General features: G+C 40.6%; 2 protein-coding genes across 6 annotated transcripts in view; both read left to right on the forward strand.

The window, feature by feature from the left end:
- Positions 1-16,231, forward strand: part of ADGRG2 (adhesion G protein-coupled receptor G2) — a 61,774-nt gene extending 45,543 nt beyond the window's left edge. For all 3 annotated transcript variants that reach the window (XM_065677347.1, XM_065677349.1, XM_065677350.1), the window contains 11 exons: positions 1,471-1,620; positions 1,846-1,968; positions 3,021-3,066; positions 3,558-3,661; positions 4,234-4,358; positions 5,165-5,433; positions 6,193-6,292; positions 6,611-6,885; positions 9,716-9,817; positions 10,535-10,687; positions 14,169-16,231. In XM_065677347.1, coding sequence (XP_065533419.1) covers positions 1,471-1,620; positions 1,846-1,968; positions 3,021-3,066; positions 3,558-3,661; positions 4,234-4,358; positions 5,165-5,433; positions 6,193-6,292; positions 6,611-6,885; positions 9,716-9,817; positions 10,535-10,687; positions 14,169-14,353 — 1,632 coding nt within the window. In that variant the 3' untranslated portion in view covers positions 14,354-16,231. The remainder of the gene's footprint in view (positions 1-1,470; positions 1,621-1,845; positions 1,969-3,020; positions 3,067-3,557; positions 3,662-4,233; positions 4,359-5,164; positions 5,434-6,192; positions 6,293-6,610; positions 6,886-9,715; positions 9,818-10,534; positions 10,688-14,168) is intronic.
- Positions 16,232-18,475: 2,244 nt separating this feature from the next.
- PHKA2 (phosphorylase kinase regulatory subunit alpha 2) overlaps positions 18,476-27,132 on the forward strand; it is a 43,309-nt gene continuing 34,652 nt past the window's right edge. For all 3 annotated transcript variants that reach the window (XM_065677352.1, XM_065677351.1, XM_065677353.1), the window contains exons 1-5: positions 18,476-18,726; positions 23,999-24,157; positions 25,414-25,461; positions 25,933-26,101; positions 26,943-27,025. In XM_065677352.1, coding sequence (XP_065533424.1) covers positions 18,649-18,726; positions 23,999-24,157; positions 25,414-25,461; positions 25,933-26,101; positions 26,943-27,025 — 537 coding nt within the window. In that variant the 5' untranslated portion in view covers positions 18,476-18,648. The remainder of the gene's footprint in view (positions 18,727-23,998; positions 24,158-25,413; positions 25,462-25,932; positions 26,102-26,942; positions 27,026-27,132) is intronic.

Genomic DNA, 27,132 nt, shown 5'->3' on the forward strand with positions numbered 1-27,132 from the left:
CTTAGGCAAGGAGAGATAGAAAATTCTGAATAGATTTTGGCACATTCTGTCCCTAAGAGAAGGAAGTAGCTTGATGTAGCATGAGCCATAAGTAGTGCTGGAACTCTTCTGTGACACTGAAAATGGTATGATAACATTTGAGTTCTTTGATATATTCTTTGCAATATGTGCTGCATGAATCTGAGGTGACTGGGAGGTGATAGTGCTGAAAAACAGATATTTGCTCATGATGTTTTGGAAAACTTCTGGCACTGGCAATGAAATGGAGAGACTTTTCAACAAGTATTGCTTAGTTCAAACCACAGCAACAGGAATGCTTTTGTGGAATTGATTCAGGATTTCTTTGGTGGCTCTCTAAACCAGTGATCTCCAAAATGGGGTGTGAGTACCCCTGGTTGTGCACACTACAGTCCATTGGGGTGCAAGAAGTAAATATTTTTTATATTATTAATAAATAAAAATTATATATTTTTAAAGAATGTTTAATCTTCATATCATCCTTTTTCGATTTCTGTTTTTGTGTATGTTTTATAATATGCATAATTAGTACAGTAGTGCATGCATATAACTTATAAATGGATAGATACATTTTGGGGTGCATGGCTAAAAAATTTTTAAGGGGTGCATGTTCGAAAATGTTTATTGAACAGAAGAACAGAAGAATTAAGAACAGAAGAGTTAAACCACATTGTTAAGGCACTGTGAGGAGCACACACTGATATTTCTATTACAGCCATTGTTTGAATACACAGATAACTTACTTCTTCAGTTTTGCTGATGTTACACATCTCTCAGGAACTCTGAAATGATGATATTTATATGTAAAGTGACTAATGTACAACAAGAAAATGTTAGAGACTTTGTACTAAACAAAGTTCTTTGTCCTGTAAGTACAGCACAGAAAACTGGATGAAAGTTCAGATTTTTTTCTAACAATATTCTGCCAGTGAGCTTTTGAGATATCCGAATTGTAGATTATCCAGTTTATTTTTGTGATTTTTGCCAGATGATCATAAAGTTAGGATTTATGTTCTTAGATTCTGCTTAACCTACTATATTAAAAAACCTATTGACAAATAATAGCTAAAGTTTTTCTGAATTCTGACGTACTTCATATGGGGTATATAAAAATTTCTTTGCCTTGCAGGCTTAAATATTAATCTCCTTACACACTTACATAGACTTACCTAGGTTGTTGCTCTTCACCTTTTTCTAATCAATATTATCCATCACAGCAGTGTGTTCTCTTCCTGTAAGCAAATGTGGTAAAGCCAGAGTATTTTCAGTGGTAGGCAGACCTGAAATGAGTTGCGTCCTTTTCAAGCCTGCGGGTGCTATTTATTCATTGGAGCAGGAGAACAGTGAGACAGCAGTAGTGAGTTCCTGACAATGATAAAAAAAACTGAAAGTCATAATTTATTTTTAATTTAGTGACGGAAATGAAGCATAATCCTTGCATTTATTTTTCAGATTTCTCTAGACAGTAATGCAATTAATGATGTAAATAATCTCGGATCAATTACACTTCCTTCATCATTGCTGACCAGTTTACCCCATGATGAATTGAACTTGGCTTCTAGAATTATATTCAACCTCTTTAAAAAGACCACTGTGTTCCAGGTATCTTTTTGATCCTCTATGCATAAGGGTTTTAAACTCAAGCCTAGAGCAAAATAAAATGTAAATGGACTTTACTACCACAAAGCCCATTACCGAGCTTCCTGATTTAAAATGTAATTGGTTTTGTCCAATGCTCACTCCGGATAATACCTGGACTTGTAAGTGCTATACTGTAGTATTGTTTCATTTATGATTTTTAAATCTTACTCTTTTTTGTTGCTCCAGGATCTGTCCTTGAAGAATGCGTCTTTAATCAGCAGTGTTATATCATCAAGTGTTTCTAACCTCACAATTAGCAACTTAAAGGCAAATGTTACTGTCATATTACAGAATATCAAACCTAATCAGGTATGATCTACATTTTGACATACAATTTTGTTGCCTCCAAGAGAATTGTTGTAGACAAAACACTTCATTAAGAATACAGATCTGTTGGTTCTGCTTTACTAGTGTGGGCTTTTCATCTCCGTTTGCACTTTCCAAATCACTCATCTTTGTTTATTTATCACTGGTATAATTTTTTTTTCTCCTGTAGTTTCAGATAATGTCACTCTATAACTTATCCATTCAGGTTTTGTGTTTTTATCTTTTCTACTTGCTCTTCTGTTGCATTCTTCAAAGAATAAAACCTTTTAGATGAAAACCTGATAGTGGGTGTTGCTACGCAGATGCTGCAGTCGTGACATTTGTAGGTGCATCACGGCCGGACAGCAACACAAGTATTTTTTCTGAGTGGGAATGTTGTTCCTTAAACTAGAACACAGGATTGTGTCATCTGCAAGTATTAGGGCTCATCTACAGCATCTCTTTCCTAAATAAGCAACAAAGATTAAAATCTTCAATCCCATATCTTAAAATGTAGTGTGGTCTTTACTTATCTTGATACATTTATTCTGTTTTCAGATATAACTGCAGAAGTATTAGTATTCATAGCAGTATAGTGCATTATTGCTACTATTTTTAGGATTTTCGTGTGTGTAGGGGAAATCCACTTGTAAACCTTTAACATCATGGTAGTATAAAGGGATTAAATGTTTGCAAATGAAAAAGTTTTTCATTGTCTTTGTGGTCATGTTCTCGATACTTTCAAAATCACCAAGGATGAGAAATCCCAAGAATTTGTATAGTGTGGGAAGGCAGTTAAAGAGCATTCATTCGTAATGTTCAACCAGGAACAGAATCTTAGCATAAACATGAGAGCTAGCTCCTATATGCTGACTTCAGGTTTGTTAAGCATATTTTCACAAGCATATTGCAGTATTAATCCATTCTTTGTGCTGTATACTGTATTCATTCCTGCGTGCATTTTGTAGATAATTAATAAGTTACTTGATCATAAACTCATAGTTTAGTAAAATTTTCCTTTTTGTTTTTTTTTTTTTTTTTAACCTCCTGAACAGGATAATTCAACAGTTAGATGTGTTTTTTGGGACTTTAATAAAAATGGTAAGTACCTGATATAACCTAAGATATCATGCTGGTTTAGCTATGTTATAGAATCATAGAATAGTTAGGGTTGGAAAGGACCTTAAGATCATCATCTAGTTCCAACCCCCCGGCTATGGGCAGGGATACCTCAAACTAAACCATGTTGCCCAAGACTCTTTCCAGCCTGGCCTTGAACACTGCCAGGGATGGGGCATTCACAACTTCCTTGGGCAACCCAGTCCAGTGCCTCACCACCCTCACAGTAAAGAATTTCCTCCTTATATCTGACCTAAACTTCCCCTGTTACACTTTGTCCTGACACTACAGTCCCTGATGAAGAGTCCCTCCCCAGCATCCTTATAGACTCCCTTCAGATACTGGAAGGCTTTTATGAGGTCTCCACGCAGCCTTCTCTTTTCCAGGCTCAACAGCCCCAACTTTCTCAGCATGTCACTCATGTTAATATAAATAGAAGTTTTTATGATTAACAAAGCTGTTTTCTTTCACAGGTGGACATGGAGGCTGGTCATATGAAGGTTGCATAGTTAAAGAAAGTAGAGTAAATGAAACAGTCTGTTCATGCAACCACCTCACAAGCTTTGCAGTTTTGATGGTAATTATTTTTAAAATTATTTTAATAAATTATATTAAAAATTACCCTGATCATACTTAAGCATGTATTAAGCAAATGAGTTTTCAGTAAGCACATACCACCTATGAAATACTACTCAGATTTATTTATATCAGTGTTAGTACATATGGCCATTCATTTAGTCATGTGCTTAAGCTGCCTGTTGAATGGCGGCCCATGAGTTCTGCTGTAGTAAAAAATTCCTTAAGTGCTTATTAAACTGCAGCTTTTACATTTAGGTAATTGTTTATACTGCAGGAAATAGAAAATTAGGAGAAATCAAATTTAAAACAGGTTTTTAATCAAATGAGATTTCACAATTAAAATCATACAATATTTTCAAGTTGTAAGGGACCCAAAAGGATCATTGAGTCCAACTCCCCACTCCTTGCAGGAGTAGATTGGCTTTCCTGGCTTTTAAGAATGATTCATGATGGAAAGAACTGTTTCCTTTGGTATTTAACAGCAGAGGAAAAGGTGTTATTTTGGGGTTTTTTGATCTTTTTCCATTTAATAAACATTTTATCTGAAATTAACTTCTGTTTCCATTTTAGAACTTGTATGGAAATACTCCTTTGAATCCCACACAAGAATTGGTACTGACTTTTATATCTTATATAGGCTGTGGCCTCTCTGCAATTTTTCTTTCTATTACTCTTGTGACCTACATAGCCTTTGAGTAAGTACCTGTTCAGCTGAGCTCCCATTATTCTTCAATTATGATTGCTTGTAGTCTTCACTCCAAAGTCGTTTCCAATAATATGGATTCTGTCTCAGCTAATAATATATGGATTTGTCCAGTTTACCAGGAAGCTGTTTCAGTCTTCAGGAATGCTAATGTTGTGCACAAGTGAATTAATCGTGAGGCTTTATACAGTCAGAAGTGAAGAAGTAGCACTCTTAAATACTTTATAATGGATTATCATAATAGAAGGATGAAGGAATATGTTCAAACCAGAACATATATAGAACAGAGCAGAATGATAGAATTTTTAAATGCATTTGTATTCTTTGTTGTTTTTAGAACTTTTCTCTTACATTTGAGCCTTAACTATTGAATCCTCCATCCTGTGTTTCGGAAACTGTCCTCAAAGTTACTCAGCGCATGTTTAGTCTCTCATTATCCTCTCATCAAGGACTTGCTTGTCTCTGTCAAGGCTTTAGAATCCCAGTCAAAAGCCTAATCCAGCTCAGCAATAAAGAACAGTCATATCTTCATTTTTGGAAGAACTGTAACAAGAAGTCCAATATGCAGTGTAAAACAAAAAAAAAAAAAACCCCATGGTACTAAACTCCAAGAATTCAGGTTAATAGCTGTATTTATGTAGCCTTATTATAACAAACTTTATTCATATATGAAGCATTATATATGAATGAAAATATGTATGTTTTTCCTTGGTATTTGTGCACGAAGGACTACAAGAGAGGAAGTAAGCCAGAAATCCATGGACAATTGATATAATCTCACTAATTTGCCTTTTATAGGAAAATCCGGAGAGACTACCCCTCCAAAATCCTTATTCAGCTCTGTGCTGCATTACTTCTACTCAACTTAGTTTTCCTCCTTGACTCATGGATTGCACTGTATGATACGCGAGGCCTGTGCATTGCAGTTGCAGTATTTCTTCACTATTTCCTCTTGGTTTCCTTCACCTGGATGGGCCTAGAAGCCTTCCACATGTATCTGGCCCTTGTGAAAGTCTTTAATACCTACGTGCGGAAATACATTCTTAAATTTTGCGTCGTTGGTTGGGGTATGTTTTATTTTTCCTTAGCAAGTATTTCAGTGAATGTGACACGGGTTAGAAATGAAAATGAAGCGGTCAGTAAGTGTTACAACCTTGCAGTGACCAGGTATTTATTATCAGTAAATCTGATCCTATACATTCCACCTTTCTGAGGTAGGAAGCCCCTACCCAACTGCAGAACTGAGGCTGCTGCAATGAAAATTGATAATGAATTTTCCTTGTGCAAGTACAATAGAACCAATTTTGAACGTGCATGCTTCTGTTTCCGTTTACCAGACAGATGGCGTCAGTTGTGTCTTGAAAATAATAAGTGTATATATATATTCTGTTTTTGGGATAGCACTGTTGCTAACAAAAAGCCAGCAGAGAAGATCTAACTGGGTAAAAAGATTCTAGACCTGATTATCCTCTTTGGCCACTTGAGTAAACATGAGTGAAGGCACTAAAATCAATAGAATTGTTTTATTAAAGCAGATGTAAGAAAGAAAATCAGGTATCAAATCAGTTTATTGAGTGATGGTATTTGCTGCCTTACTCAGAAAGGTTTGGAGCTAACTGTGGAGAACTCTTGTTTCTTAGCAAGATACGCTCCTGAACAGTTTGAATGTTCAGGTTTTGGATACTTTAGACAGCTAGTAGTCAACAGAATTCAACGGTCAAATTTCAGAAAAAATTGTACATTTCACAGAAAAATAGAATCATTGCATGTGCTCATACTACTATCTTTCTCATGACTTTTCCTTTTATAATGTCATAATCTTTAAGGGTTACCAGCAGTAGTTGTGTCCATCGTGTTGGCAGTGTCACCAGATAATTATGGACTTATAACCACCGGAAAAGTTTCAATAAACAGACCTGATGAATTGTGAGTTAAAGGGGGGTGCTTTTGGGGGGGATGGGTGGGAGAGACGTCCTACAAAATGGCTTTTCTTTAAAGATTGGGAAGGGAAGGAAACAATGGGAGAATTTTGAAGTTATATAGCTCTACAGTATATCTACTATATATAGTGTTTTGTGAAGATGGCTTATATGAAAGTTCTTACCTTTTGGCCAAAAAAAGTACTTTCTACTAAAGAGGTGTAATAGTTTGCATTGCAACAAACTACACCTTTATCTCATGTTCATTTTACTGCATTTCAGTATCTGATAACGATTGACAAACTGCTCTTGTGTTCTGTTCTAGCTGCTGGATTAAAAACAGAATTGTCTTCTATATTACTGCTGTGGGATACTTCTGTGTGATATTCCTGATCAATATCAGCATGTTCATTGTTGTGCTGATCCAGCTGTGTCGTATCAAAAAGAAAAAACAGCTTGGTGCTCAAAGAAAAACCAGTATTCAAGACCTTAGGAGTGTTGCCGGCCTCACATTCCTGTTGGGAATTACTTGGGGATTTGCCTTCTTCACAGTAAATGATGTATTTACTTACCTCTTTACCATTTTCAACACTTTGCAAGGTAAGTTTATCCTTCATGTGACAGCTCATTGCATACAATGTAATGAATAAAGCATTTGGAAATGGCATTTTCTTGATTTAGCAATAGAGTAATTTTGATACATCATTTAACATGTTAATTAAATTAGAGATGATACTGCTTTACTGTAATCATAAATTACAGTTATGCTTCAGAAAGGTACAGGAAAGCTAGCTACTATTCATAGGTATAACATATTTATAAATATTATCATTTTAAAAATGTATGCAAACCAGAATCCAGTGGAAGTGACTGTATTTCTCTGGTCAGCAGATCAGTTGCAAATAGTTGCTGTAAGTGCTCACATAATAATGCAATTAAGGTAGTGAAAACTGTATCATTTCTCCAGTTACCCCTAAGGCATAGCATTGAGGTGTGACATTCAACAAAGGACCACTGAGACAGGCAAGCCCTTCAACATCTTAAAGTTAGTGGTCTAACTGTTAAGCATGGCCTTTAGTACATAAGAACATAGAGGAAGTAGATATGAACGCATGCAGCTTTGCAAAGGCCAGGATGATATTGGACATAGAGTTTCAAAGGCTGCAAAAGCTTTCATATAAACAGAAGGTACCATAGGTGCCTGCAGTTCTCAAAGTATACCTGAATTGCCCTACTGAAGTTTGTATTCAAACTTCAGCTTAAATGGCACTTTAGATGACTGGCTGTCTGATTTCCCAGAGAAACTAAAACAAAGAACATTGCAGTTCAGTGTATACACCTCTCCCCTATTACTATGTTGATCTTTTGCGTACCTCTTCAGTAACTTGAGGGGTTGAACCCACATCTTCCCAGGTCTCTCATGGGATTGTGTTGAACTAACACAAGACTATATTCTGTGTGGTCAGAGTAATTCACTGTGTGAAGTTAAGTTGCCCTTCTACCCAGTTTTAAGTTAGGTGCTGGGCAAATTTTTGTATTAGAAGTAATAAGCTGTGTGGTCCGGCTGATATGCTGGAGGGAAGGGATGCCATCCAGAGGGACCTTTACACGCTTGTGAGGTGGGCTGATGAAGTTTAACCATGACAAGTGCAAGGTCCTGCACCTGGGTCGGAGCAATCCCAGGCACAACTACAGATTGGGCAAAGAAGAGATTCAGAGTGGCCCTGAGGAGAAGGACTTGGGGGTGCTGGTCGATGAGAAAATGAACATGAGCCGGCAGTGTGCGCTTGCAGCCCAGAAAGCCAACCGTATCCTGGGCTGCATCAAAAGGAGCGTGACCAGCAGGTCGAAAGAGGTGATCCTGCCCCTCTACTCTGCTCTTGTGAGACCTCACCTGGAGTATTGTGTGGAGTTCTGGTGTTGTCAACATAAAAAGGACATGGAACTGTTGGAACAAGTCCAGAGGAGGGCCACGAGGATGATCAGGGGACTGGAGCACCTCCCATATGAAGACAGGCTGAGAAAGTTGGGGCTGTTCAGCCTGGAGAAGAGAAGGCTGCGTGGAGACCTCATAGCAGCCTTCCAGTACCTGAAGGGGGCCTATAGGGATGCTGGGGAGGGACTCTTCATTAGGGACTATAGTGACAGGACAAGGGGTAATGGGTTAAAACTTAAACAGGGGAGGTTTAGGTTGGATATAAGGAGGAAATTCTTTCCTGTTAGGGTGGTGAGGCACTGGAATGGGTTGCCCAGGGGGGTTGTGAGTGCTCCATCCCTGGCAGTGTTCAAGGCCAGGTTGGATGAAGCCTTGTGTGGGATGGTTTAGTGTGAGGTGTCCCTGCCTATGGCAGGGGGGTTGGAACTAGATGATCTTGAGGTCCTTTCCAACCCTAACTATTCTATGATTCTATAAATTGTGTTGACTTTAATTGAGCTAATGCCAGTGTTTCAAAACTATATTTGAAAATGGTGTAGAACCATCTTTATAGAGCAACACTTAGTTACAGTCAAAAATTCATCCCAAAAGCCAAAGCTGGGAAAGACACTGAAGCAAAGGATGACAGAAATAATCTCTTCTAGTGGGATTTTACAAACTTAACTGGCCTTAAAAGCCAGTAAATATAACATACATGTCTGTAGCAGCAGTCTGATCATTTAGCTTTCCTTCATGTTATCTCCTATTAATTGTAAACTCAACACATCTGTTCTCAGGGAAACACTGCATGTGAAAAACTGTGCAAAGACCAAGTGACACTTTTCATTACAGGGCAAAGATGGCAATGGACTTCTTATCAGAGAAGGTTAGGACCCACCCTGTGTCAGGTAGAAGTGAATGAGAATCTGACAAGAAGTCTGTAATGTGGCACTGGCAAGAGACAGGGATGGCAAGAGATGGGGATGAGCCCCATCCCTTCTAGAAAATATTTGGCTTTGAACTTCTGGCAATGACTGTACTAATTATTTTAGATATGAATTGTTTTCTTTGTGGTTACTGGTTCTGCTACACTTGGTGATAACAGGTCAATTGCTAATAAAAGGCGGGACAGTGTCACACCATGTGCTAACAGCTGCATAGCCTGACAGTGTCATAGCATACCTTCTTCTTGACATTGCTTAGAATTTTTTTCCAAAACAGTTAAGTAAATTCAAGGATCCACAGAATTTTCTCCTTCCTTTTTGATAGAAGGAAACTTCATGCATTTTGTGGATCTGGTTACATTTGTTGTTCCTGCATTTGTGTATAGGATTCCTCTCATCTATTTAATGAAAAAGCACCTTCAGTTTTGAGAGCTGTAAACTTTCTCACCAAAGAAAGGTGTCATTACTTTTGATTACAAATTTAAAAGCACTGAAAGAAAACCAAAACATTGTTCACTAAGAAGTAGTAAAAGTAAATTTTGCAACATTCTCTACTGTTACTGTTTTGCAGGGTTCTTCATTTTTATCTTCTATTGTGTAACAAAGGAGAATGTCCGTAAACAATGGAGAAGATACCTCTGTTGTGGGAAATTCAGGCTGGCTGAAAACTCTGGTAAATATGAATACTTCTGAATGCTTACACTCTGTTAAGTTCCTAATATCTTGTAATACTTTTCTTAAAGAAAAAAATAGATCATGATACTGCAGTTGTAGTTCTAATTTATTATCCAAGGTATATTAAACCTCCAAACTTATTTTCTTTAAAAGTGGTGGCTGATGCAGTTCTTACGTGCTTACATGCTGTTGCATTAACCTGTTAACTGCAGCTGATCTCTTCCACTGTACTATAAAGGCATGGCTTTGCAGAAGACTTGATCGGTTAGAACCGATGAGATTTGTTACAGCTTCTGAGTCAACTGTAGTTCTACCAGTGACTTCCACGTAATTTAAACAAAAAAAAAACTGTAAATACTTTTATGCTATTTTGTTATTCAGTAGTTGACTTTTCTCCATAAAGCTGTGTACGTTTTATACACTTTAACTTAGAGGGACAACTGTACTTTAGTTATTCTTCTCATCTGGTCTACAGTCATAAAACTGTTACAATTGGCTGCTTATATTAAAAAAGGCACAAGAGAAAATGGAACTAGATTTAAATAATTCTAAACATCAAGAATCGTAAAATTCTTACAATATTATTCTGTCTAGGATACTGTGAGGAGAGTGGGAAAAGCCTTATTTTTATTTTAATTCAGTTACATTATTAACTATCTTTTTATATATTGTTTGTATGAATTGTGCTATTTTCTGTAACATGTATCTATTGTAGACTGGAGTAGAACTGCTACTAATGGTTTAAAGAAGCAGACTGTAAATCAAGGAGTATCCAGTTCTTCCAATTCCTTACAGTCAAACAGCAACTCCACTAACTCTACAACGCTCCTAATGAATAATGATTATGCAGTGCATGCTAATGGAAATGGTATGTATAATGCAAAATAGCAGGTTTTTTACTTGTCTTAAAACAGAAGTTTTACGCTCTTTCATGCTGATGTAAAGTGAAGTGCTGACAAAATATTATTCAAAAGTAGAGGGTCAGAATATTTCAGGATGTCTCCACAAATAATACTGCACATCTGTTTTAGGGAACTGTAAACAAAGTTTTTAAATATCCGTTTCTCCTACTCAGTGGGAACTCTTGACTTATGTATCAAATAGTAGCTAAAGTTAATTATTAGAGAAATTACTTACCAGAAGCTACTGTTAAAGCTTGACCTGAATATGTGACAATAAAATATGTTTTAGAACAGTGCATATTTTAAGCCTCATTAAAACAAACATTGCCTGAACAAGAAAGAAATATATAGGATAATAATATAGCCTTGAAAGTATGAAAGAAATCATGTAGGAGATAATATGAGGAAGAACATGAATGGATTGCTCACATGGGAGCTACTTACAAGTGAAATAAAAGAAAATGAAGACTGTAACTTATAAAATCATCTCAGTGAAGAGAGCACTCCTGAGAGGGCTACCTCACTGCTGCCTGTAAATACTGAAGCTGATTTTCTCTGTAGCTCTTTACTCCCCCTGTGGGACTTTTATGGATGTGTTTGGGTAACAAATATATCTTTGTTGTAGGAAAATACTCTTCAGAAGTCAAATTCTCAATCTAGTATCTAGTACTAAAAGTTGAGGCATTATTACTTTTAAAGTAATAATAGTACTTTTAAAGCAATAATAGTACTTTTAAAGCAGAGGCTGCACCAGATGCCTTCCTAAATACTGGATGCATACCGTTTTAGAAAAGTTGCTTGCACTTTTCTTCCTGAAAACCTTGGAAAATGGGAAATATAAATGCATGTCACAAAGGAACTCTGCCAAAGCTGTGGAAAGCAAACAGCTCAATGTAGTAGGTTTTCTGGCACTGAAAGGTCAAGGTGACTTGGATGGGGAGATCATACCTAGTGAAGTCAGTCTGGCATTGCTGTGCCATTTCCAGCCTGTAAAATTGATAAGTCGCCCCCAGCTAGGCACAGTAACGAGGTTTTTTTCTCAGTCCTTGCTTCTTCCTATTCTAGCACAGTACTGTCCTCTGAACTGTTACCATCTGCTCTGTTCCTGAGAAGTTGAAATGCAGGTGCATGCAGCATTCCAATCAATTTCACGTGCAAATTGGGGTAGCTTATTTGTCTGTTGAGAAAACTAGGTATGAGCAAAATTTACAGGTCATTACTTCATTTTGCATAGGGTATTTTTCCCACCTGATCATGACTTTCCCACCAGTCACGGCCGTCAGCTAGGTTGTTTAGTATGAAGTTGTAGAAGATGCTCACAGGGGCTGTGTTGTCTTCATTTCCTCACACATGTTGTCAGAAAATAGCAGATAACCGATGGGATAATCTCAGCAGATGATCTCTCAGACGTACAGAGTAAAAGCTATAGAGTTCATATGTGTCGCCCCCTTAACAGGTTACTGTCCATTTGGATGTACTAGCTGCATATTGTAAAGAAATCCCAACACTTCAGGAAACGGCATTTGGAGATGCCGTTAGGTATCACATGGCTGAACCTGCTATTTCCTCACTGAGGAACAGAAATCACTTTCCTAAATTTGTTTGCAGAATAGCCTTATTTTCTTCTCCAGTTTTGCCCTGACAGCTATTTTTAACCCTCCTTTTAAAATAAAACAATTGTGGCCAGGCAGGGAGTTAAACAACTACGTGACACAATTAACGGTGTTGGCAAGTATGGGGTTTTTCTGTCATTTCAGTATTTATCTGATTTGTCTAACAAAGGTCTTCTGTTCAGCTTGCCCTATTTACATTTGTGCCTAAGTGGCCTTTTAAATTAATAACTAATATTAGACTTTTTATTTAAGAGGTTTCACAAAATCTGTTGGGCCATTGTTTCTGTTTTGTGGGTCCAGTGGAAGCTCAGTAGTTTGTCATGGAATTTGTAATCTTTGTTTGCCAGCCACCACCACAAATGCACTCCCTTAAACTCCCATCCTGTCATGTTTGTTATATGCATTACATTTTCAAACTGGTAGAGTAAACTTTATCAGCTAAAAATACACGTTCACATCTTACTTAAAAAATACCATCTGTCATTACAAAGAAAAGTTTGTCAATGAGACTTTGATGAAACTTGGAGCCGATATGCTTAAATCAGTAGGATAACTTCTAGAAAGTATGCAGTCTGCCTAAAGTGAAGGATTAGTTTCTAGAGGAAGCATTCGGGTAGACCAATACAAACCTGTGTGCTTGGGGGCCCTGGCCCATGCAGAATAGAGAAGAGCTGTCAAGTCTAGCCACTCAAGCAGAGAATCCTTTCTGCAGGAGGGATTAAGTGCAGGGGAGGAATTTCACTATATAATTCTCCCTCTGGTGACCCCAAGAAGACATAGTTGAAGAGCATCCTGTAATGTGGCGTGCCATTTCTGAAAGGGTTCAGAAGCTTGAGATAGTGAGAGTGTGAAAGGGCAGGACACAGCCAAAGCAGAATTCTGCTCCAGGATATTTGAGGCATTTTGATGGACTGAATCCAGGAGTTCTGAGAGAGTCATCTTTCACTGCCTAGAGGTTTCTCACCAATGTATTTCCTCCTCCTAAAACCATAAACCACAAGCAGTTTCTGCCCTCACTGTTGTGTCTTTTCAGTAGATTTATTGAAATCTACTGAATCATTATGACATTTGTATATTAAGTGTTGAGAATATTAATACAAATAGCAAACTTGAATTTTTTTTTATTCTGTTTCTGGTATAAATGATAAAGTGACAGCTCTGCATCTGCGTTTGTGAACTCATTTCTCAGTGGTTAACAGAATTATCCCCTCCCCAAAGAAACACTGCTATCTAGTGAACTGAGCATTTGTGGAGCATTTCATTAATAGGCTTCAGTCACCAGTGGTATTATACGTGTTCACTGTAGATTCACCTAAATGTGTAAGAGTCTCACTCTAAATATGGCTTAGACCCATGATTTGACAAGGCCATATTCTGATTGTGCTCTAGAAATAAAACCTGCAAGTTGAGTGCCTTTCCAAGTTTTTAAAAAAATCTTTGTATTCTCCAACACTTGCTTGTTCCAGATGCATGGCAAACCTGAGAAACCTTTTAAACTTAGCTTGTTAAAGCAAAACTAGAGTGAGAAATATTTTGCATCTTATCTACTGATACTTATTCCAAGTCAAAGTCTGCATTCTGAGAATGGTGACCTTTGCTGCTTCAAATACAGAATCCTATATTAACATATAAATATATTAACACCCTTCAAATCTCTTACTGACTTCTGCATACAAAAAGAAATATATGCAGATTATGTATAGAAAAATACACATTTTGAAATTGTTGCAGGGATAAAATGAGAGTGCCTGAACTCCCTACAATGACTGAAAAAGTGTGGGAGACTTGAGACGGAACCTTTCTGACGGGATGCACTTTTTTTTTGTTTCAACAGGCCATCTTGCCAGTGAGAAGAATGGTGTTTCTTTCAGTGTACAGAACGGTGATTTGTGTCTCCATGACTTTTCAGGCAAACAACTTGTATTGCAAGAAAAGGATGATACAGGCAGCCAAAAAAGCCACATCTCGCTCAGAAGGACTTCAAAGAGGGGAAGCCTAACTTTTATTGAGAAAATGTGATTTGCTTTTAAACAGCATATTGGTTTACAGTGCGAAGTAGAGATTTACTTTAACAATTTTACATAATGTGAGCAGACCAAGAACTGATTTTATTTAACATACGGTACTGGAACTTCAAGGCAGCCATGCATTGAATTGACAAGGACAATTATTATTAAAAAAAAAAAAAAGAAAAAAGGAAGCTACTATTTTGACAAGTTACTGTGGATGTCAAATTGCAGCTGGCACATTTCCATTATGATTCTTTATTAGAGGTTTATTTTGAGGTCTTTTTTTACATTTAAAAGAAAGTTTTGATTAGACTTTTTTATTACAACTAAATTTATCTGGATATAATGCATAGTAGAATTACAGAAATGTAGGAAGTTACAGCTTGTCTGTAGAAATGATGTTATCTCTAAAAATGTTAGCCATAAAACCTTCAACTTTTTGTACGTTATAGAAGCAAACTCTGTAGTGATGTACATAAACAGGAAAAAACCAAACTAAGCATCTTAGTGTTACTTTTATATTTATTTCTTGTAATATAAATTTAAATATTCCTATGTATAGAAAAATAATTGGTATTTTGTTTTAACTTTTATTGTAAGTTTCAATTCTTTTTTAATTGAGATCATTAACATAATGAGACAGAAGTTGATTTCTTTAGGAAGTGAAATCACTTACAGTGGTTTAAACATATTTACTAGATACAGAACTGTAAATACAAACTCTATCGGTCTTGAACCTTTAGCAACCTCTCAGTACACCACAGAGGGACAGAAACTGGATATCATCCAAATGCCATGAATGAGGGAGTGACAAACAGTAGGTTATGAAGTACAATTCAGTTATGTTAGTGGCTTGAGTAAGTCAATGGGAACTTTAGTGTTGATTTCAGCAGGGTCAGTATTCTACCTTGAGTGTGGTTCCAGAGATTAAACTCGCTGCCATTTCTCATTTGCAATGATAAAGTAGAGAAGTGTTGTTTTTAGAAGAAAAAAATACAGAGGGTAAATGCTAGCTGCTATATTTAGGAGCCATGAAATTGTTAGTTCCATTGTGTGGCCGTTTTTTAAGGGGCAGCTCTTGAGTTCTGTGGCTGTTTTTAACGCGGCAGCTCTTGGGCTGTGCTAATGAGTATTTCTGCTTGTACTTTGGCCCTTGGCTGGTTCCCGTTTGTGATTATTTGTCTGAAAAAGCTGGATTTTGGCCCTTCATGCACAACAGCTGAAAGCCCCATACAACATTGTGAAGATTCTTCCTGAACAGAAATTAGCCTGAGCCGTAGTTGTACCTCTTCATTCTCACGCAGGTGTGCAGCTGTGGACACTTGTATTCTTGGGCAAAGGTTAGCTGCTCCTGGAGCAAGAGCTAGAACAAACTGGGGCCACACTGCAGAGTACCAGACCCTGTAAAGGAGATTTTTTGAGGCAGATGCACAGTGGAGGCAAAGAAAGGGCTTTGCTTTCCCAGAGGACTCGGTAGGGAGCCCTGGAAGTGCTCTTATCCACAAAAAGCGTCAGATAGATGCCTCCTACCTGGGGCTTGGTTGTAGCTCAGCAATTGAACCTCTTAAGTACTCAAGCCCCCTTGTGGTTCTGTATGCAATGCACAGGTTCTTTTGGTCACCTGTGTCCAGGACTACCCTAAATAGACTTTTAAAGTGAGAATTTTAAGTATTTGTTGTGTTTATCCACAAGGTTCTAACTGCATGTTAATAAAAGACTGTCCTGGAATGCTAGTAGCTGGAATGCATTTCTGTGAATGCTTTGACTATTTGGCTAATTGCCTTTGCACTGTTTCTTGTAAATTTATTTAATGTTCTTGTATTTATATTTTCAACTGTAAAAAAAAAGTAATAAATTTACAGCAAGTACAACACATAAAATACATAAACTTTGTCTTTTAGATAAATGTGTCATTATACTGGGCCATGTTACAATTCTTCAGATTACATGAACTGCAGTATGTAACCTCTTGTAGAGGATGCTGACTAGCCCTTAGATTTATTGTCTTCCACATATTTTCCCTTTTGTGGTTCCAGCAGATCTGTTTTTCAGCAGAGAAAACCCTGACATTGCTTACCCTCAAGTCTACTGAAGCTCCTCCAAAGCTGAGTTGGGCTTAAGTAATTAAATTCCTTATGAAAAACACATATTCCACTGCCACTGGCCTGCTTGGAATCTTCCTCTTTTTCTATTTTTTGCACACTAACGTATGTTATGATTCTTTTAATGATTTTATTTAATATATTTCTGGAGGGGGGGGGATCTTTTCTGACTTTGCCACTTAAAAGCACACACATACTGTAGAAAAATTTTGCACCCACAGCAGCATATTATTTTATCTCAGTAAATAATTCTCATCATTAACCTAACTGGGAATGCTTTTGCACACTGGGTGTCACAGTATCCTTTTGGTCCTTGGTGTCTTGTGCACTGCTAGCAGTTGAGCCATGGCAGCCCTGCACTCCGTGAAAGCCGCAACTCCTTCCCGGAGCACCAGGTGGTCGTTCATAAACAGCAACACGCTGCGTACAGCTGGCACCACCCCTGCTCAGCAAACATGTTCCCTATGCATGTGCAATTCTCTCTGTAAAAAACAGTTGCCCGGAGCAGGGAGCCCATGCACAGCTTAGGGGAGAGAGAACAGATCCATGCTGTGGGACTCTGCAGCATTCCCTGAGCTGTAGCTGCAGGGCTTGGGCTGATGGAGTTAGGAGCCCCTAAGTAGTGTGCTGTCCCCTTCCTGCTGTGGGGTGCTTATTAGAATAGTGTCTGACAGCCACCCCTTAAGGAACAGGCCTCCTTTGAAAATTGTTTTGTCAACCATGCTGCCAGTGACACAGTCAATGAAGTCAGCACAGCGAAAAAGAACTACAAAACTAACTCTGTTAATGCTGCAATTGCACAAGCAAAACAAAAAAGGCAACAGAAAAAAAACAATCCTTTATGAAGTCTGAGTGAATCCCACACCACACACCTCCAGCTACTCTGCAACATCTTTTCTGTGCTTCAGCACCCATCCATGCTTCCCATTGCTCTGTGACAGGGAGTATGGACGAAACTCACTGAAGATTTTGGGACTCTAACACATGTAGGTTTGGGTTGGTTGGTTTGTTTTAAAGTCTTTGTCACATTTCTAAGGCTTGTTGTCCTTTGCCTGAGTGCCCTTCTTCCTGCTGGCTCCCACCCTACCTATAGTCGGGAACTACAGTGTGGAAGCACAAGGCATGCCACAGCAAATTCCAAAGCACCCACTGTCTAATGCCCTTAGTGTGCATCCATGGGAACAGTGGGTCCATTTCCATCAGAAATCTCTACATCTTGAGTTGGAAAGCCAAGGCTGGGGTGTGAAGATACCTGGTAAAGGTATTTTTAATGCTAAGAAAACAACCAATCATTTAAAGAAAGAAAAAAATCTTTTAAACCTTATGAATGTTGTGGCTTTTTGCACCGTTATCACAGAATCATAGAATGGTTTGGGTTGGAAAGGACATCTAGTTCCAACCCCCCTGCCATGGGCAGGGACCCCTCACACTAGACCATGTTGCCCAAGGCTCTGTCCAACGTGGCCTTGAAGACTGCCACAGATGGCATTTACCACTTCTTTGGGCAACCCATTCCAGTGCCTCACCACCCTCACAGTAAAGAACTTCCTTATATCCAATCTGAATCTCTTCTGTTTAAGTTTTAACCCATTACCCCTTGTCCTGTCACTACAGTCCCTAAATCGCCCTTGTTTTGGACCATTCATCCTGGCTTTCATTACTTGTCGCGCCACAGCTCAGGCTGTCCGGCCTTGCCTTTGCCCCTGGCTACTCCCGGGGACGCAGACATTGCCGGTGTCCCGGCTGCCGGCTGTCCCGCACGCTCACCTCCCGCTGCCGCTCCCCAGGGCAGCAGCAGGGAACACCGCAGGTAAAGCCTTCTTCTTCCCACAAGCTGAAATCGTGATTTCGGGCATCCCGCCTAGCACCATAAGCACGCCCGCTCCCTAGGACTCCGCAGGCTCGCTTTGCCTTCCGCCCCACCAAGCCGTAGACAGGGATGGAGGAACGGAGGGAAGAGGGCGGACTCCCCTCTCCTTTCCGCCCCGCCCCGTTCCGCCCCTCCTCGCCGGAGGGAGGGCTGGCTGGCTGGCTGGCTGGTGCACCCCCGCCGGGCAGGCCGGCTGGCCGGGAGGGAGGAGGAGGAGGAGGAGGAAGCAGCTGCCGCCATCTCCGGGAACTGCCGGGCCGATCGCGACCGGAGGCCTGGAGGCGGGCCTGGCAGCTGGGCCGGCTGCGGCGGTAGCGGGCCGGCCGCGGTGCGATGAGGAGCCGCAGCAACTCGGGGGTGCGCCTGGACGGCTACGCCCGGCTGGTCCAGCGAACCATCCTCTGCCACCAGGTGAGGGCGGCTGCCGGCGCTGCGGGCCGCCGGGCCGGGGCTGCGGGGCCGAGAGGGGCAGCGGCGGTGCGGCTGGGGCGGCCGGGGCCTGTGGCCGCAGCCGGGTCGCAAAAGGGGCACGACGGGGCCGGGGGGAAAGAATCTCTTGGGTCCCCCGCGCACGACCTCCTTTGGCCGCTGAGCAGGAGCGCCGGGAAAGCTGAGGCGGTGCTCGCCAGCCGCTCCTGTAAGTGCACATTGGCAGCTAGGTAAGAAACGCACCGAGTCTGAGCTTGCAAACGGCAATACTGTGTATAGAATGTGTTCGTGGTTATATGATACACACCCACCCGTTGTAACCGTATGTATATATAGCCACACACATGCCCATAGCACTCCTAAGTCCCAGTAACATAAGGTTTCCAGGCAAGGCCTTTGAAATGTGTCTGTCAGCATCAGCTAGGGGTGAATCCAGGACAGAGCTTGGACTCGCAGTGTTTTGTGCTGTACGTGTGCAGTGGTGCACGTCCAAGAGGTTCCCATCCTGACCTGCTGCAGGGGCAGCCTGTGCAGCAGTGGTGCGCCTAGGGTGACCTCTCATGGTGTCTCACTGCTCGGGCTCTGGGTTGTGGGGCAGGGCTGCCTGCGTATGTGAGCAGCCAAATAACAAAATGGTGTCAGGGCTGGTGAGGGAAAAGCTATTATTGCCTGTTCTGGCTTTTGGTCAGCATGTATAGAATCGTAGAATGGTTTGGGTTGGAACAAATCTTAAATATCACCTAGTTCCAACCCCACTGCATGGGCAGGGACACCTTCCACTAGACCAGGTTGCTCAAAACCCCAACCAGCCTGGCCTGTAGTGCTCTCTGCTTAATGTCCTCACTTCACCCAGGCAGATTCTGAGGACTTTAAAGATTTCACTGGACAGGGTGCTGGATATGGTCATGTCTTGTCATCTAGATGATCCTTGAGGTTCCCTTCCAACCTGGTGTTCTATGGTTCTGTTTCTCACAGTGTGCTCTGCAGTGTCATGCTTCAGTTAAAACAGTCCAGTACATAAAGAGGAGAGCAGCAGGGTTTTTTGCGTAAGTCAGTTCCCAAATATACTTGCTGAGAGTTACAAGAAACTGGAAAGCAGTAAAAGAAGAGGTTAGGACCTACATCCACTTAGGTCAGTAAGATTAGCTGTTGTTGTGGGCATGGGGTCCAGACACCTGTGGATTAATGTTTGTAAACTAATTGTTACAAGCTCATTAGAAACAAATACAAGAATATGGCATAAGTGGTGTGAGAAGATAATTTTGCTCTCTTGCTGTGCTGGGGTGCAGGAGATGCTTCGAGCTGTGCTTCAGCAGGATGACCTTAGACAAGTCACTTTGGCTTCCAGTGCCTGCCTTGGTTTCCGTATTTATAGGGTGAGGATGCTGATAACAGCTTCTGTTAGAGGAGAGGTGGAGCCGCTGAGATCCAGAGGTCAAATATGGCCCATGAAGGCTGTGCCTTAACGCTATGAGTAGCTACCGATAATAAGGGGGTAGCTTAATGGTAATGTGGGAGTTTATATCAGTGACACAGAATTTCCTAATTGCTACTGACAATGCTTGGATGTGTTTTCTATTAAGTGCTCAATGCTGGGGAAAGTCCAGAGATGGGCAAAGGATGTAAGTAGGTTTTCTTTGATGTGTGGAAAGCAAATCACAGTCTAGCAGCAGGTCAGAGGGATAGTGTCACAGGGCGGTCCAGAGGGATGCTGCAAAGCGGGTTTCTAGCTTTGTTTTCTGTATGTGTAGTCCCTATGGTTTTCCACTGCAGTAGGCTGAAAATGTTCAGCTTAGTGAGGCGAAGAGATGCAGTGCTTCCTTGGGCAAGTTAGGACAGTTGTCTCTGGGTCATGTGCCGCCCTTTCTTGCTTGGGAGCATAATAGCCTGTGGCAGGCTGGGATGCTGTTTCACTGCTGGTGCTTTCCAGGTGCCCTTCAGGACAGAGCCAGGGAAGGGAATTTAATCCATTGGTTTGCTCACGAGCAGCCTGGCAAAAGAGCCAGGAGGCATTTAAGGTGCTTCTGAAGTGCTGCCGCTTTGTACAGGGGTGATGTGTGGCTGTGATCGTGTACCTCCGGGCCGCAGGCATGCCATGTGTGCAGACCTGGCACGTCTGCTGTGTGCTCTGATGAGCAGCTGTAATGAGCTTGCTCTCATAAGGGTGCAGCAGGGAGAACACGTGTGCTCAGGAACATTTTGCTTTGATAAGAAGGTGTTTAGTACACCAGGGGTCATGTTCCTCAGTAGCAGCTACTGATCTTGTGTTCATTCCAGTCATTCTAAATCAACGTCATTTTAGAGAAAAATTGTAATTGAGAATACACGTGCTACGAGGCAGACATGCATTCAAAGCACAGTTCCAGATTCCTCACCAACATTGACAGTTTTCCATATGTAGCATCTCATGGGGTTGGATCTGTAGTAGACTTTTGTGTTTTGCAAGTACTGCATTGTGCTAATCAGCACAATCCCCTGCAGTGTGCACAGGGATAGGTATGATCCTGATACAGGTTGTACAAGGAGGATAAGACCAAAGTAGCAGCTCCTGTCCTGTGCCCTTGGGGATGGGGGCCAGAGGGATGCTTCATTAGTGTAGCTGAGCAAACACTGAAGAGTATGACCAGAAGGCTGTTCTCAGCTGCTCATTACACTTGTTAATTTGATTGAGGTAAGAAAAAATGGAAATCTTATGATATGTCCATAAAATAGCAAAACTTAATGTCTGGATCCATTGTAAGTATTGCTAGGGTGCTGTAAGAGAAAAGCATATGGAGCTGGTAAAGAAAGCACCTGTGGCATACATTTATGTGTAACCCCAACTGTGCTATGCCTGGTTTCATGTAAACAGTCTTACCTGCAAACTTAGCTAGAGTTTACGTCAGTTTTCATCTGATGAGTAAATGAGACAGATGCATATTAAATAGGTTTTCAGCAAGATGCTAAATGTGGGCTTAGAACTGCACTGTTTTTGTGCCTGTAATGCTGAAGTTCTTAATGGCATCTGGAACTCTGTATGAACTGGCGTTGTGTTTTGGTCGGGTTTTTTTTTTTTTTTGTCTCCAGATTAACAGATTGATTTAAAAATAGGATTGGGCACGACACAGCAGTTTAAAGTCTTAGTCTGGCAATCAGCTTTTTGTAGAGATGCTTTCAACTCACAGACCCCATGGGTGCTGGTAAAATTCTTTTCTCCGTGGGTCTGTATGTGCAGTGTGACTTGCAGGGTGAGACCTGCTAGTCCAGTTAGTGATCACTGCAGGGACATTTTAGCTGAGCTGAAATCTCTTTGACGTCTTTAGGGTTAAACACTCTCAGTGTTTGTTTAGGTTTCTTAGCACTTTGTAAGGGTTGTCCTTTTCATATTGCTTCAGCAGGCAACAGAAGAAAATAACTGTAGTTTTTAAAAGTAAGGACTTTCTAAACAAACAAAAAACCCCAAAACATTAATTAGTATTAATATGTGTTGCTCTGCTAACATTCTGCATGTGCATGAGGACCAACATTAGTGTGTTGTCAGCCTGTGGGAGCCAGCCCCAGTGTGCCCCAAGAGCTGGGACCTTCTTGTAGGGGAACCAGACGCTCTGAAAAGGTGATAGCTGCCTTTGGATGTGTTTAATGCAACCTCCTGAAGGTAGACAGGTACCTCCCTGGGGACTGAACGGTCTTTCAAAGTCTTGCGTGGGCCGTTTTTCTGGGATTTCCATCTTGGTACCTGGAGGCATTTTGATTTTGCAGCTGGCAGCCAGCCCAGCATGGAGGATGGGGAAAAAATAAACCAAAATGATTGTTCCTCAGGCAGCAGTGATCTCTGTCAAGCCAGGGCTGCAGTTGCAGAGAAGTTTGTTGTCCTGCATGGGGGGGGGGGAAGTGCCCTCTGAAAATACTGGGCACAGGCACTCCGGCTACTAAGATCCTGTGTTTTGTAACACAGGCGCAGTGCTGAACTGGGAGTAGCCTGTCCTTTCTTTGCTTGCTTACTTCTTCTGTTACTCCTTGGTTTGACTTTTCAAGTTCAGAAAGAAGTTTTTTAAGCTCCTTGGATTCGTATATGCTCAGTTCCCCATCAAATATACCAGTTGGTGTCCTTTGATTGTTACTTGGTTTGGGAAGACCATGCTGTGGGACTGTTTCAACAGAACTACATGTATATGCTTTCTGCAAGCCACTGGACATTGCTGTATTTAAATCGTAACAATAACACTGACTGTGCCCAGTCATGTGTGTCAGGCTGTCACTGTTTTCATGCCCAGTTGTCACATGCAAAGGAAATTGTAGCTGAAGCTCCTCCCTCTCAAAACTTCTGTCTTAAAAATAACAAAGGAAGGAGTTGAGTGAACCAGTGTGTGGCAGAAATTAAAAGATGGTGTACGTGTTCTTTTTAATTTTACTTATCTTTATTACTATAATCTTTGCTCCTTGTCACACCAGCCCTGGCAGCTGGGTTTTGTGCACTGAAATGTTCTGTAAAGGCTTGATTTGATTGAAAGCTCTATCGACCTTTTGCCTCCCTACCTCATCTTTTTGTTAGCGAAGAACATACAGCTGAGAAAGACGGTCTTAAAAACTAATGATAGTGAATTAATGATGCAGTGAAAAATTTATTGGGGAATTTGAGATGCAGAAGGCTACTCAGTGTGCTGTTTTTCCAGCAGTGCTGCTTTTCAATACCATCAGAATTTCTCTTCCTGTTAATTTTTCAAAAGAGGCTACTTTTAAAAAGGGCTTTGCATGCATTTGTGCTTTAGCTGTCACAAACCCAGCAGGTAAATGATAGAAATACTGTTTAATTTCCTAGAAGGGAAGTACTGCTTTTTTACTTCCTCAAGATCATGCCACAGACCAGTGCATAGAGAAGAACAGATCCAGACTAAATTTCTGATGTTGACTCAATACTCTCTTTTCCTTACAAATATGTAAAATTGAAATTCCTGTTTCCTCAATGTATATAAAATTTTACTCAGTGACTTAGTTAAGAATCCTATGTGGGTGTGGATGCTCAGCTAGATGCTATAAACTTTACATCCTGAAGTGTTCACATACATTTTGTATTTCACTTGTGTGAGTTTGGGAAAGAAAGATGGGACCTCACTTCTGTTTCAAAGTTGCGTGCAGTCAATCATAGCGTGCAGTCAGTGCGAAATCATCTTTGGCTCTCTCTTTTGTTTTGTTACCCTTTGATACAGAAAGAACTGGTGCTTCTTAATACAGATAATAATGTTTGTTTGTTTTTTATTCTTTTTGCTGTGGTTAGAACCCAGTTACAGGGCTGCTTTCAGCCAGTACAGACCATAAAGATGCGTGGGTACGGGACAATGTCTACAGTATCCTGGCTGTCTGGGGGCTGGGGATGGCTTATCGGAAGAATGCAGACCGGGATGAGGATAAAGCCAAAGCCTATGAGCTTGAGCAGGTATGTCAGAGTTCAGCATGAACCCGTTAGTGCTGGTTTTTTTCATACAGTACTGATTTTGAATAGTGCATTCACACTGTTGCTCTGTCTAGGATCTGGCAGTGTTTTCTCAGCTCAGAGTGCATGTCATGTTCCTATGAGTACAGGGTGTGGTATGCAGTGTTTCTGGCAGCCTTCCAGCAACCAGGAATGTGGAGAACTGGGTGTCAGAGAGGCTAGCATCTGAATTAAAATATAAATGAAACAAAACCATGTAGGAGTCAAACTGCCATTGGTTGGATGATTGTTGAAAATTAGGCTTCTGAGAGATTTCATGCCCAGATTTACAAGACTCTGATTAAACCTTGAGATCCTTCATGAGCAGAAAATCCAGCCTAGGTTGCTTGGACCCCATAGGAGAAGCATGCCAGTTTAAGTAGCAGTCTTGGAAATTTGCACTGATATCATCTCAGAGAGGGTGTACATGATGTATAAATGTGTTTGATCAAATTAAACAAGGTAAAGATCTCCAAACTCAGAAGACTTGTTTGCTGGAGAATTGCAAGGGGAGGTCAGTCACACTGTTAATTTCCGTAATCTGGAGCTGGGAAAGTGGGCACCAGAACTGAGAGTGCAAAGTTGGGTTAAATGGGAAGTGAGGAGGTGCTGGCATCAGTGTCCTTCTGTTTTGCAGGCACTGGGTAAATTTTATGCTGACATTTACTATTGAAACCAGGGAGATCTGTGGTGGCAAAATAACTTTGACTCAGTGTGCATAATCATATTTTGAGGCTATAAGAATTTTGGGGTGGAAAGGCAAGATCTTGTACTCCTCTTTGTACACACTAAAGGCCTTTTCCTTACGTTAGTGATCTGCTTTCTGTTTTATAAAGAGCAGAAGCAGCTCAGCAGGTTTTCCAATCATGTCAATGTCTTGCAATCACCTACCAGTGTTCTCTGGAGCTGCCACTCTAAAAATCATTACTGTTATTATTACAAGACATAACATTCCTCTTACTTCCTTAGCTGGATAGGAGGAACACAGAGAAATGCTCCACTGTTTAGAGATGGCGTTCAGGAAAGTACTTGTACTTCTGGTCAGGGATGTGGGAATAAAATACAACCATTATATTATACATGTAAGGCATTTCAGGCAAATACATGTTTTTATTCACCTTTGCCAGGGCTTTAGTAGGAGGTGTGAACTTGATCACTTTTGAATATTGTTTGTAATAGCTGCTGTGTGAGGGTGTCACTTGTCTGTTTTGTTCCTGCAGAATGTTGTGAAGCTGATGCGGGGACTCTTACAGTGCATGATGAGACAGGTAATGTCATAAGTATGAGCTGAATTAGTACGTCTTGTGTTTATAAAGCATCTCATCCAAAGCATGTGTTTCTTGTGTCTTTTCCATGTGTGTGTAGATGGAGGTCTGGGGAGTCTTTTCAAAACTCTTGAGCAAGGCTCTGATTGTACTTGCACCTTTCTGATACAGTGCTTGTAGCAAATCATGGTTTCGCCTTTGCCAGCTGATTTTCACCAGTATGCATACCTGTAACTAAGATCTGAACTCAACAAAGCAATTTCATCTCATTCTTCCCCAGACAGATTTGGATGTACATGGAGCCTAAAGTTACAGTTGCATTTAAGCAGTCTGATCAATCAAAACACACTGAAGTGAGGTAGCAGGAATCAGGACCTAAAGTTTCTCTTTGCCTCAGAAAAGTTGTTCGTTTTGACGTAGTTTGGAGAATTTATTCCAAAATGTTTCAGATTTGAAATTTGTGGTGTTTTTTAGGTAGATAAGGTAGAGAAGTTCAAATGCACACAGAGTACCAAAGACTGCCTCCATGCCAAGTACAACTCTGCAACTTGTGCTACGGTGGTTGGGGACGACCAGTGGGGGCATCTGCAAGTGGATGCAACTTCCCTTTACCTGCTCTTCTTGGCACAGATGACTGCATCAGGTAAGCAGAAGATATTTTAGCCTTGACCATTGTTGCAGTCTTTTTCTATTCTAGCTTTCATTTAGAAAAGGAAAAAAGTTGTAACTAGCTTTAAAGATCTTTACATAATTATTACTCAGAATAAAGTAGTATTTCTCTGGAAAAGAAATGTTGACTTACTTAGGATTTCATATTTATAGTAACTGTCAGTGTCCATTCCCTTTGGCATATAAATACATGGAATATTCAGAGTTGTGTCAGAGGAAAGTTTTGTGTTTGAAGACTACATAGGGTGTCCTGATGGACAAGCAGGATTCTTCAGAGAGTGGTGACACTGAGCCAGGAGCCATCAGTGCCATCTGTGTTCCTGTTCTTGCTGGCACTGTTCTAGCTTGTGTTCTTCTCAACTGTACTTCTGTAGGAATAAGGATATGTTTCTCTGTGTTTTTTCTGTCCTCACAGCCCCTTGCCATTGATCCCTGCAGAGCAGGTGCCTGGGTGTCCTGGTGGTCTCTTGATAGAACACTTAGCAGGCGGAAGGGTGGAGAGCTGTGGGAATTGGGATACTTTCCAGAGCTGGTACAGAGGTCTCTCCTTTGTACCCACTGTGTCTGTATGCCACCCTCCGGGGGGGGGGGGTGGTGGTGGTTTGTCTTTGAAACAGTATGTATTGGTGGCATTTGAAGTATTTTGTCAGTATTAAGCATTGAGTCTTACTGCCTTATTTTTTGAAATCAGCATGAGTTTTTTCCATTGATTTCAGTGGGCAGTAGTTGGTCACAAATAAACAAAAGCATGAAATTCACTGAAGAGTAAATAGTTCTAATACAATATAATTACTCTCTTTCCTTCTTATAACCAGGACTACGTATTATCTTCACCCTTGATGAAGTTACCTTTATTCAGAATCTTGTTTTTTATATAGAAGCTGCCTACAAAGTCGCTGTAAGTAGTTATTTGGATGTAAATCACCCAAACACTCCTCAGATGTGGGTGGGAAATTATTTATTGATGGAGAAGGAAAATACAGACTTTTTCTTCCATGAGAAGAT

Source organism: Lathamus discolor, chromosome 4 (genome assembly GCF_037157495.1).
Source record: "Lathamus discolor isolate bLatDis1 chromosome 4, bLatDis1.hap1, whole genome shotgun sequence".
In the NCBI taxonomy this organism is placed as follows: Eukaryota; Metazoa; Chordata; class Aves; order Psittaciformes; family Psittacidae; genus Lathamus; species Lathamus discolor.